Source organism: Pecten maximus, chromosome 19 (genome assembly GCF_902652985.1).
Source record: "Pecten maximus chromosome 19, xPecMax1.1, whole genome shotgun sequence".
In the NCBI taxonomy this organism is placed as follows: Eukaryota; Metazoa; Mollusca; class Bivalvia; order Pectinida; family Pectinidae; genus Pecten; species Pecten maximus.
In genome coordinates this window covers 30,883,640-30,896,917 of record NC_047033.1, presented here as the reverse complement: position 1 = coordinate 30,896,917, position 13,278 = coordinate 30,883,640, and the positions used below count along the sequence as shown (strand labels likewise).

The 13,278-nt window shown below is 34.0% G+C and overlaps 1 protein-coding gene and 2 long non-coding RNA genes across 4 annotated transcripts in view; 2 read left to right on the top strand and 1 right to left on the bottom strand.

Annotated features, from left to right (window-relative positions):
* LOC117317597 overlaps positions 1-13,278 on the bottom strand; it is a 66,017-nt gene that overhangs the window by 33,388 nt on the left and 19,351 nt on the right. For both annotated transcript variants that reach the window (XM_033872446.1, XM_033872447.1), the window contains exon 5: positions 10,817-11,113. In XM_033872446.1, the coding sequence (XP_033728337.1) occupies positions 10,817-11,113 (297 nt within the window). The remainder of the gene's footprint in view (positions 1-10,816; positions 11,114-13,278) is intronic.
* Positions 909-2,152, top strand: LOC117317599. Its single transcript, XR_004530208.1, has 2 exons — positions 909-1,167; positions 1,781-2,152. It is a non-coding gene; the product is annotated as an uncharacterized LOC117317599 (long non-coding RNA).
* LOC117317598 lies at positions 2,810-5,320 on the top strand. Its single transcript, XR_004530207.1, has 3 exons — positions 2,810-2,988; positions 3,100-3,181; positions 4,896-5,320. It is a non-coding gene; the product is annotated as an uncharacterized LOC117317598 (long non-coding RNA).

Sequence of the window (13,278 nt, the reverse complement as noted above, 5' to 3'; positions counted from 1 at the left end):
TCCTTTACAATATTCTGCATGTTGTGGACTTAGAAACTTTTCTACTCTGATATGTTACTTGTGAGATGTGAAAATCTTCTAAGTCACAGCAGCATGGATTTTCTATTTCATAATCTGTAACTTTTAGTATTTCATATCAGATTATCTAAAGGTGAATATGAGTTTCTTCAGAGTTAAAACACCTCTTTTTGAATCAAAATTGAATGATGATTTTAGTAATCAATCATTACTGTTTAAATTGCAATTCATGTTTGTAAAACTTCAATAATAATCATGACATTCATATCTTTTCAAATTTAGATATCCAACCAATTTATAATAATGCTTAAAGTATTGCTTCATTTATATATTTTACACATGTATTTATAAAATCCTCTTTATTTAAGTTATCAGTGAATATATTATGATATATTTTTGTTAGTTTAATCAGTTGTTTCTAGGAGTGATATTCATTCTAAGGGTAACCTGCAAATTATGTGAATTGAATTTCCATCAGTGCAAATTTTAGCAAAATATATGTTGAAGCCTTATTATCAAAAACCTTTCCAACACCAATATGTGTAAACAAACAAAAGGAGAGCATATGTTATCAGTAGACTGGCCCAGCTTGACCAAGGTAATATGATATCAGTTCAAGCTGATGAGTACAGGAAGTCCATGCCAGTCAGACTCCAGGCACCATGGGGCCAACCCTGGGGTATAAGGTTCATTTCTAACTGACTGTATTGTGACTTATTTGATGATTTATTTCAGTAATAAATACATAAAATGAAACAATATTGTAAAAGTAACTTCAATGCAATTTTATAGTATTTTAAAAAGCAACTGTTGAACTCACAAATCTTCATTTTTATTAAGTCTGTATGAATGAAAAACCTTTCCTGTGCCTCAACTTAAGATTGACCAATGTAAAACAAGGTCCCCACTTTGAATTGAGTTTCCTGTGGCTGCATGTGGACATTTTGCATCTCTGTGAATCAGTATAAATTGTCATATCAATCACTTCTGGAAATAGAATCAACTTCTGTCATTCTGGACATGGTAAGGATATGTGCAACCTATCTACATCTGCATGTTGAAAGTTCTGTAAATAAGTTACATAAACAAACAGAAGATGGACTCAGTGAAGTGATCCAGATGAAGATTTCCAAGGGTCAACAATAAATGGTGAGTGGTGAGATTTATGATAACATACAGATAATGTTTCAATTGATATAAGAATAATTTACTGATCTAAAATAAACATTATTCTATAATCTTTGGAAATTTGGGGTGAAAAAAAATACAGAGCTATAACACTAGCACATCTAACAAAAACAAAAACTTCTTGTATATTTTATCTTTTACAACAGAAAAGCCTAGGAAAGTTGAACATTATATATGAGAAATGTGTATTTTTACATTCATTTCTTGTGTTTTAGATATGTTGCAATTATTGCACAAAAATAGTTTTAAGACAAACTGACAATAAAACCTGTATATAAAGCTAACCATGCTTCTGTTTATAAGACAGCACTTCTAGATCTAGGCATCATACAAAATTTTACTCTATGGATAGTCAACTTGTGATATATATGCCTAAACTTGGAACGTCACGTATTTGATTCTCTATCATGAAATATCTAGAGTGGTCACATTAGAAAAATTGTAATTAAGCCAGATTTAGTTGTTGACATTTAAAGATGTCTTCAAATATCTAATATAGTTGTTTTGGCTTACAAAGAATAACATCAATTGATCAATATTCTATGTAATATTGCTTTGTTTTATTTTTTTGTAGCACAAATGCAAAAAGATACAGTGAGCTCTGAAGTGGACGGAAATGACAGGAAGAGTTAAAAGATATTGTAACTGTGCTGAAAAAAGAACTGGTATTATCAACATATGATGAATATTCTACCGAATGCCAACAAAAACAATAAGCCATTATTGCAGTGACAACAGAGATTAACAATGATAAGAAAAACATTCATGAACTAGAAATTAAATAACCTTTGAGGTATTGTTATGTAAGTGTGCATTAATGATTTAGTTTAAAAGAATATGGAATAAAATATAGATGTTTGTATATAAAGTTTGTATCTATAAGGTGTTTTATTGTAACAGCATGCCGTACTGCTCTGAATGATAGAAATACAGACTTTTACATTAATTTGATGTTTTTGCTTTATTTTTGCTGCATTAAATTTATTTTTACCTCAGAGCTAGACTATTTAGCTTGCGGCAAGCTTGCATAAAGTGGCTCATCGCAAGCTTGCAGAAACTAGCTCGCCGCAAGCTTGCATAAACAAGCTCGTCGCAAGCTTGCTGAAACAAGCTCGCCCCAAGCTTGCAGAAACTAGCTCGCCGCAAGCTTGCAGAAACAAGCTCGCCGCAAGCTTGCAGAAACTAGCTCGCCGCAAGCTTGCCGCGAGGTTTCAAATACTAGCTTGCTGCAAGGTTCCAATTCCTAGCTCGCAGATTAAGCTTGCGGCAAGCTTGCAATAATAGTGAATCGCAAGCTTGCCATTTCTGTTTGGGGTGTGCCATCATGTGCACTGTGAAAGAGTACGATGTTGCAGTAATCATAATAATAATTAAATAAAAATATATAACAACAACTAAAATATATATATATAATAATATCGATAGGATTTCTCATGATATCGTAGGCGGCCTAATAACTTTATTCGACATTTTTCTTCTTCGTTCACTTGGCCCTACTGTACACATGTATACCCACCGCCAGGCGGCGCTCCCTTCAGTTTAGCGGGAGATTTGTATTACAAGTGGCGGCCATTTTGTTTGTTTACGGAAACGTGACGAAAGCTTAGGCCTAGAACAAAATCACGTTATATATACAGTATATATTGGCGACATTTAATTTCCCCACTCACGGAATACAATCGACAAACTGGGAACAGAATATCAAATTTCGTCTAGCTTTTGGCGACTTATGATACCCCTTTCACCGGCAAACACTGAATTATCGGACAACATGAAATCAGGGTAAGTTATGTTCTTATTTGTCTTCGAATCGCAGATTTTGTCGCTCTCGCGATCGTCATACATTAAACAACATTGAGTGAATATGTTCATATGAAATACTTAATGTTTCAGGACTAAATTCACCAGCATTCATGATCCTCGGACCACCCGCCCCCTACGCACAGCCGATTTATAAATGTTGCATCTTTCAATCGTAAGTTTAATTTGCTTGCCAAGTGATTATTTTTTATCCTTCACCTTCACATTCAGGGTCAATATTATGATATATTTAAAATGGATTCACACATATATGTGGCCATACGCGTTTTTCGTTTATGGCGTTTGGTATGAACGTCCCAAAGTATATATAATATACTTCGTTTTTCAATGGATTTTCTTGAAATTCGATACACTATATATTGGGGTGTAGGCAATAATTCGTCAGCTATTTTACCTGATAATTTTTTTCATGTTTTCCCGTACATTTGTTACTATTTTTTACTGATATAGACGAATATATGCACCATAATTTATGGTAAGTATGAACATTTTGTTCTTTATTCCTAATTATACGCACAACACTATTTTTTTAAAATGTAATTAACACGCAATTAATATCTACGGAATCGGCTACGGTAAATTAAATATATATAGAAATGAGAGGGATTGTTACTTGTTGTGTGCGTGAAATTTCAAGGAAATCCAATAAAATAAAGTCCTAATTGAAAATTTGTCAAAGTATTTAAAATAGATCTACAAAGTAAAATCTATATACAATTTTAGCACATTTTATTTATTATACATAGACCATTGGAAAATTTGAGAAGAATCTTTCTTCTTTTATTTTATGTGAATTCATTTAAAATGTTTTATTGCTGAATTAACACACATTGATTACTTTCACCATCAGTTTCCCTTTTAAGTTGATCATCCCCGCCCCCAATATATTAGCTTGTATATGCAATGCAAGATGGCTTACAGGCTGTCATTTTGAATTTTATAATTTTGAAGTTTCTCAGAAAGTTATTTATGGATCTTATTCAAAAGAAACATTTTAGGCTTCTGCTTTCAAATTAATAAGATCTAGAAGAAGAGAAAAGTGATTCCTTATTTGGGAATCACTTTTCTCTTCCTTCTTAGGCTAAAGAACAGTCTTGTATATATGATATACCAGGTATATAAAATTGATATTTATATATTAATTATACAATTACATGATATCTCTGGGGGTATCTTCTTTTTGATTTGACATGATAAGTTGTGTTTGTTAGCCTATAGTAATTACCTCTGTCTCCCAGCCCTCTAATTTTGCTGTTGTCTAATAATTCTAGAATTTATTGACAAATTTACACGAAATGGGCCAGGTACAGTTCACAAAATTATGTCAAAACCCAGGGTCAAAGCTCATGAAGGTCATTAGATTGAAAGGTTAAGGTAATTTTTTTTCTTTTCATCAATATTTTGTTTTGGCATGATGAAGCAAATTTAGTTGGAATTAAACTAGGTGTAAACTGACAAGGTCAAGGTCAAATTTTGCGTTTTTTCACCGATTAAATATTTTGTTTCAAGGCTAAACAAAGTTGGTCAGAATTAAACAATATAATAATGCATGGAGTCAACTGACCAAAGGTCAAGGTCACTTGGTCAAAGGTCAAGGTCAGATTTTGTTTCAATATAATTCCAACCAATATTACTCGGTGATTTAGGCAGATGGGTTCTTGATGATTATGGGAGATATATATTATTTATTGCCTCATGATGAAATTGATGGGGTCCTTTAAATTTTCAGTGTTCTAGTTAATAAATTATAATAACCCAATTAACTCTCAGCCTGTCCTAGTTATTAAGTTATTACACCGAAACCAGAGTTACAATATGTAAATAGATCACTAACTGTTTTGTTTTCTTTTCTTTTTGATGGACTATAGAGTGTCAATCCCAAGAAGAACCCTGATCAGCTCCTGGAAAAATCAGTGTTCTTGCAGTATTGTCAGTCAAATCTCAAGGAAAGGATCCCAGAAGAGGAACATTTACATTTAAAAATTTCAGACTTTTTTCTTTCCTGTGTAACAATGCCTCAAACAGCTAACACATTTTATATAGTATACAATACAATGTGTATTAATAACAGTCCAGTTAGAGTGCTGTGTTATGCAGTAAAAATACTTAATTCTTGATGACATGTTGGTTTTATGTTTACATTAAACGGTAGTTATAATATATACTAAAGAAACATAGTGGATAATGCCTTGTACAGGAGCAGGAGTATGACAGTGTAATAGTACATGACTGCTGCGTTCATCCATGGAAGGAATCTGTTATTCGAAATAAAGCTTTCCATGAGGACGAAAAATAGTGCTTTTGTTAGTCTTTCAAGAAAATGTGCAAAGTGAAAGGAGATTTCCGTGATGTTTTTATGAATAGTAATTCATTGGTCTAGAAGACATGTATTTGATAAGTATATTTCTGGATAAAAAAACATTCTGAAGCAAAATCTTTTTATATTTTTCTGTACCTTTTCCATACTTTTTCTGTAACTTTTCTATACCTTTTTTGTACCTTTTCAGTACCTTTTTCATACCTTTTTAGTACCTTTTTTGTAACTTTTTAGTACCTAGAAAAAGTTATAACTTTTTTGTACCTTTTTCATACCTTTATAGTACCTAGAAAAAGTTATAACTTTTTTTTAACTTTTTAGTACCTAGAAAAAGTTATAACTTTTTTGTACCTTTTTTATACCTTTTCTGTACCTTTTTAGTACCTTTTTTGTAACTTTTTAGTACCTAGAAAAAGTTATAACTTTTTTTTAACTTTTTAGTACCTAGAAAAAGTTATAACTTTTTTGTACCTTTTTCATACCTTTTCTGTACCTTTTTAGTACCTAGAAAAAGTTATAACTTTTTTGTACCTTTTTCATACCTTTTCTGTACCTTTTTAGTACCTAGAAAAAGTTATAACTTTTTTTTAACTTTATAGTACCTAAATTATACCTATTTTTGTGTGAAATGTAACTTTTTTATACCTTTTTTGTACCTTTTTTTATACCTTTTTTGTACCTAATAAAAGTTATAACTTTTTTTAGGTACAGAAAAGTTATCAAAAGTTATAACTTTTTAGTACTAGATTGGAACCGCTGTTTAAACATGGTTCCAATCTAGCATCAAAAGTTATAACTTTTTTGTACCTAAAAAAGTATAACTTTTTTGTACCTTTTTTTGGTATGGGTATGGGTTAGATGTTCATCTGTATGAAACAGAAAAAAAAATTAAAAATATCACTTAACGAATTGCGGGGCGTGTAAAATCACTCACAGGACACTCATTCCTCACAGGACACTCGCGTGTGTAGTGCACCGTAGATTTGCATATATTTGCATTATATGCCCTTGTCCAATCATAGTCAAATTTTGCGTGCTAATATGTTCTATGTTCATCTGTATGCTAGAGAAAAAATAATTTTAAAATGTCTATTAATGAATCGCGGGGCGTGAAAAAACTCTCACAGGACACTCATTCCTCACAGGACGCTCACATGTGTAATGCATCGTAACTTTGCCGGTACATTAGCATAATATGCACTCGTTCAATCAAAGTCAAATTTGGCAAATTAATCGGTTAGATGTTCATCTGTATGATACAGAAAAAAATATTCGAAAAATGTCACTTAAAGAATTGCGGGGCGTGAAAAAACCTCACAGGACACTCGCATGTGCGCTGCATCGTAACTTTGTCGTAAAAAATGCATAATATGCACTCGTTCAATCAAAGTGAAATTTGGCATGGTAATGGGTTCGACGTTCATCTGTATGATACAGAAAAAATTATTTAAAAATATTACTTAACGAATTGCAGGGCGTGAAAAAACTCTCACAGGACACTCATTCCCCACAGGTCACTCATTAGGTGGACCGGTCAGTAGGCCTATACTGAGTATATAGCTACATACCATTCGATCCTGTTACACCATTTAATTATGAGTATTTATATTAACTTCATAGGAGTGGTCTTTATTGTTTTTGAGTTTTAGTCATGTATTCACCGGTAATCACAGGCCATGCACGTACAGCCGATCTAGATTCACTTGCACATATACCGACAGCGAGTACACACGTGCGGTACGGTGTTTGTTGACACACATAAGGGGTCAAATTAAATTAAGGACGCATTTATATGTGCATCCATTTCACATTCTGGCGTGATGTAGTTTATTTCTGAATTCAAAAATCATTGATTTAGATTAAAAACCTGTAGGATGATCATGTGGCCTAGATCGTTTTTGTGCGCGTTTTTTCCCCATATTTCTACTAAATGAGTTCATCGGTATCTATATTAAGATCTTAATAATTAAGATACTGCTTTAAGTTTTCATTCACACCTGATCATGTTTTGTCAAGATGATTTAATCAATATTAGATAATTGTTGTTCAATTATTATAATTGTATTCTTTTGCAATCACATTATCACACTTACACCAGTTGATGCTAATACAGGGCATCCAGTTGACCCCTGAGGGTATGTTTTTGACTCCCAAAATTGAGATCTGACTCTTGAGTTTGAAGGGACATGTCTATTTGACATACGTTTTGACCCTTCAGATTGTTCAGAAATTGTGATTTGACTTCTGAAATTGCAAGAAGTCAAGGGTCAACTGGATGCCCTGCTAATACAAATTGTTATATCATAGAATTTCATGTATTTTCAGGTTTCTATGTCTAGTCTACATACGTTTTCATCGTATACTAGAGGAGTCTGACCAGTTTTATGGCTTAAAAGCTAGCAAGTCCAACAGTCAAAGACAAATGAAGTGAACTGAAAGACACAGGGACTGATTATTAAAAGTACTGATGTACAGAGGTCTAACTTGCTGTCAAATAACTGTTGATGATAATGTAGAAACATTATTATGAATCTTGAAGATGAAGTGTGTGTGCATGGATAGGATGCCAGAAGTATACCGTATATATATCATATTTTTGACAAAGGCAGATATATTACACAAGGAATTCGCTGGATAACAGGTCCCCAATTATGTGATAATAAACTTTGACCAAACTTGTGATCATATAGTAGACATTTCCTCAAAGGTTTTAATTTATGGAACATCTTCAAGAATTTATGGTCCACTTTACTGTTAAAGATCATATATTACATAGAATAAATAAAGATAAATCAATTGTGGATGTCATCTCCTTGTTTTAATTATGTACAAAATATGAAGTAAGCATTCTGCTTTTTTATTTTAATTTCTGTATCAGAAAAGGTACTCTTCAGCTCAGTCTTGTGTTGAATTTGGAATGTGCTGTATCCAACTATAAATTGGAATGCCAGTGGTAAAATCTGTCTGTATTCAACTGGTAAAGGCATTGGGGTACTCAAATGAAATATAAATCTTACATGAATATTATAGAATCAGCATGTTGCTTTTGTTTTCTGTTTGATTATGGATAGATTTGTGTGTGTACAGAAATAGTGTTTTATTACAACATGCATTCACTTGTGCATTTACATATTTTTTGCAATCAATTAAATTAAAACCAGTCTGGATTAGTCTAGACTAGTCTAGAATTGTCTTCACTAATCCAGATTAATCCATTGTATAAGTCTTGTAATATCCATAGATATCTGTGAGGATTTCTCTGGATTTTACAAGATTTAAGGAACAGGATATCTTGGAATATCCAGGGAAATCCAGACTTTCCTCATCTCTGTTGAGTCCAGACTAATCTCTGGATAACCCATGACGGTATTGGAACTGGAAATCTTGGAATATCCAGGAAAAAATCCAGACTCTCCACCCTGGATTTTTCCCTAGATATTCCTAGATATCCTGTTCCAATACCGTTGTGGGTTAACCAGGGATTAAATCTTGTGAAATCCAGAGAAATCCTTACAGATATTCTATGGATATCACAAGACTTGGATTACTGTTGATTATCCGGGGATATCCTTGCATATTTTCGCAGGGTAAGGAGGCATGTGTTACATCAGGACTCATGCAGGTTAATGTATGTGTGCTGAGAGCTAATGCCACATGCTAGTTGCAGGCTAGTCGCGAGCTTGTCACTAGCTAGTCGTGAGCTTGTCACTAGCTAGTCGCGAGCTTGTCACTAGCTAGTTGCGAGCTAATTGGTAATAATCATCATGCAGTGTTTTAGTTCGCAAGCTAGTTTTAAGCGCGTAGAAAGGTTCCAAATATTTGCTAGTTACTAGGTAGTGAAAGCAGCGTGCGACTAGCTTGCTGCGAGCTATTTTGACGAGCAAGTAAATAGCTTGTTTTTTCTGTTTGGAAATATCCGATAGTAGAGAAAAAGATTTTTGAAATTTCATTCAATTTGACCCATTTTAGCCCCACCAATCAGCATATGCAAGTCCTCAAACATGGAGATTTCCAGTTTGTCAACATTTGACCTTGAGAGGTATGCAGTCCTTTTCAGAAAATAGCAACACTAATTTTTTTATTGATGTGCATATGCAGACAAAGAACCATTGACAACGAAGAAGTACGATCTGAACAGCCGACTATCTAATGATGATGACCTTATCTTTTTATATTCATCGTCCAATTTTATATCACCTAAGCGTCGGGTGTGTATGGTTGACCAAGCAAATTACGAATGTGTATGTCCAATTTCATATCACCTCAGTGAATGTGTATGGAAGAAAAAAATAACAAGAGGCCCATGGGCCTTAACGGTCACCTGATTTTTGAAATATTTCAGTAAATTTGAATGAAAGAATGAATTTCAAAACAAATAAAACAAATGATAGTCAAAAATGTGATTTCCCTATAACTATAGTAAAGTTTATCCCCTCCCATGGGGCAAACGCAAGACCCCAGGGCTAGGAAATTCACAATTATGGTAAAGCACCTTAAGACCCTTCCATCTGTGAAGAGTATTTAATTCTACCTTATTTGGGCTGTATAAAGAAGAAGATTTTTAAAATTTCTGTTAATTTGACCGTTTTTGGCCCCGCCCATCAGCCCCTGGGGGTCAGTCAGGGCCAACATGTACATACCATCAAAGTGTCATCCCAAGCTGATAATGTTAACGAAGTTAGAATGAATTCCAATAAAAATTCAACAAATAATAGTCAAAAATGTGATTTCCCTATATAAACTATAGTAAAGTTTACCCCCTCCCCAGGGGCAAACATGAGACCCTAGGGTCATGAAATTCACAATTTTGGTAAAGCACCTTAAGACCCTTCCATCTATGTAGAGTATTTGATTCTACCATATCTGAGAGTAGAGAAGAAGATTTTTGAAATTTTAGTCAATTTGACCCTTTTTGGCCTCGCCCATCAGCCCCTGGGGGTCAACTAGGGCCAACCTGTACATACCATCAAAGTGTCATCCCATGCTGATAATTTGATACAAGTTAGAATGAATTCCAATACAAATCCAACAAATAATAGTCAAAAATGTGATTTCCCTATATAAACTATAGTAAAGTTTACCCCCTCCCCAGGGGCAAACATGAGACCCCAGGGTCATGAAATTCACAATTTTGGTAAAGCACCTTAAGACCCTTTCATCTATGAAGAGTGTTTGATTCCACCTTATCTGAGAGTAGAGAAGAAGATTTTTGAAGTTTTAGTCAATTTGACCCTTTTTGGCCCCGCCCCTCAGGCCCCTGGGGGGTGGGGACCATATAATTCACAATTTTGGTTCACCCTCAGCCATGGAAGCTTCCTGGGGTTTCAGTCAGGGCCAACATGTGTATACCATCAAAATTGTGGTAAAGCACCTTAAGATCCTTCCATCTATGACTTGATTCTACCTTATTTGGGTCTTGGGAAGAAGATTTTTTAAATTTCACTCAGATGTAATATACAAATGTATACTTACACACTTTAAGTTGTACAACATCTCCATCCACTGATTTTCCATTGGCTTCTGCCGTGCATTGGTAGTAACCTTCATCCATTAATTTGTTTGGTGTTTTTATCACAAGTGAAGGCGCTTCCCCACCATAAAAGTATTTATTATTGTCCATAAGAACTCTTGTCTTTGGTGGTGGTATTTTGTCTCTTTTCCATTGAATACTGTTTGGTACAGGATCCACGTTACAGTTTATGAATGCTGCTCCAGATCCTTCCTGTACCTCATATATTAGCTTATGCGTCGAAATAGTCATTTCTGTTGCTAAAAATAAAATCAAACATTTATAAAATACCAATATAACTGCTGCAATTTTGACTAGAAACTATACATGCTTGAGTATAAACTTAACAACTAAATGCTATCAAGTGATCCTTTTTATACATTAACGTTACTAAGAAAAAGTGTATCACACACCAGATATAAAATATCAGGGCCACGCTGTTTTTTGTAAAGGTACGTGTCTTTTTTAAATATTCTGACCAGTTTAAGTCTTCCAAACTTAATTCATGGACAAAGTCATTCATTTGAACAAACTTCCTAGTCCTTCATCAGTGAGAGCATGCTACAAGCCAAATATCAGGGGCCGGTTGTTCGAATGTTCATTAAAAGATAATGATGAATTTAACCTTCATTTAACCTTTATTAAATGTCATGACGTCATTTGCAATGTTATGACGTTGCACAAACGTTCATTAATGCTAATCAATGATTAGCGGCTCATTAAAGCTTAATTAAATCACAGATATTTAAAGATGGTTGGGGGCTTCATTAAACCATCATTACTGGAAATGGCGATGAATATTATGTTTTATGTACTTAGAAGACGGCACAGTCAGCTATCCCATCAAGATTTTTGTCTGATGATTATACCGAAAACGAAGTCTGAGCGAGATACTTTGTCTTTGTCCAGAAGGGATCGTTTTTAACCGTAGATTTAGTAAGAGATTAACTGGAGAGACTTATGAATAGGAGTAAAATATAGGTAACACCCCTTAAGTGGTAACTCTGTTTTACTTATATAGTCAGTAAGGGAATAAACATGTGTTTCCTTTCATTACTTCTATGTAATGAAAAATAGTTATAATGTGACATTGGTGCATATCGATGAAGGAAATACGAATATGAATTAGTATCGGTACTTCAGTATGGTAAATAGGTATAACGGAATGCTGTTTCCAGTGTTATTCGGTTTGAGTCATGATAGGACAGGGATGGTCATCAAAACATCATGGGTATGGTTTCAACAGTTATGTCCCGCATATTTCAAAGTGTAAAACTGCCTCTCTTCCTATGTCACAATTCACATACATTTCTAAAAATCATAATAATTATGTGAATTTATATCTTTTCAATCTTCGGAGACCAATGTTTCAAAAAACATTCAATTGATGACTTTCACACTCTCTTTTTGCCAAATATTGAACCTTTGTAATTCTTATGGACAGGGCTTTAATAATGTTGTTATGACTTGTGCCCAGTCCTTTTTGCTTTGATTTACGGCCATAAGAATATGTTTAAATCAATACAAAACAGAAAGGTACATTACAAAGTGTAGCAACATTGAATAGCGAATGCATCATGTTAGGACCTGAGCTCTTTCGAATATCTTCCCATGCAGTTTTCACATTTAGCAGGATAATTAAGATTATAGCATTTCGTAACTACAACCACTAGCTAGCATCCGTGTATTTTTTTTTTCTGGAACACGGATTTGTATTCAGGCTCCGACTCAGAACGAGCCGACTTTTGTCAATCGGAAGGGATACCATTCCATCAATTATGTTCAGGCAATATGTGACAATGAATGTATACAGACCAAATATAACCTCTCGTAACATTGAACGAAATCATGTTTTTAAAACATTTTCTCGTCAATGAGGCAAGCTTACAATAATATTTTGTAAAAATGGAAATCATTAAGATATTAAATTATATCTTAACAGAATAATCGTATTCTAGGGTGGTCGGGTGGCAAAGTGGATATTGCACTCTTTCGATTCCCCGATCGGGCGTGAAAAGGGTAAATAAGGCTACCTGCCCTTCCTGACTATGTACTTTCCTACGTATACTCCCGTCTCCTCCCACATAAGACACCTCCATGATTCCATCCGGGCCAACAAGAGTGCTTAATATATATATGTTATATAACCTGTTTCGTTATGTTTCTAAAATAACTAAAGCTTAAATAACCTAATTTCCTATGTCCATTAACGGTTGTATCATTAAAACATTACACGAACATAACTTATGTATTATTGTCATTGGTTTACAGGAAAATTCACAAACATATGGTCGTTAAATGACTGAGTATTTTTTTCCTCTTGCCATCTTTGTAGCTTACATGTTTCCAGGATGTTTACGCATACAATGTATTGCATTGTGGGAAGAGGGAATTTCCACAGTTAATGATGGTTTAATTGTGGATC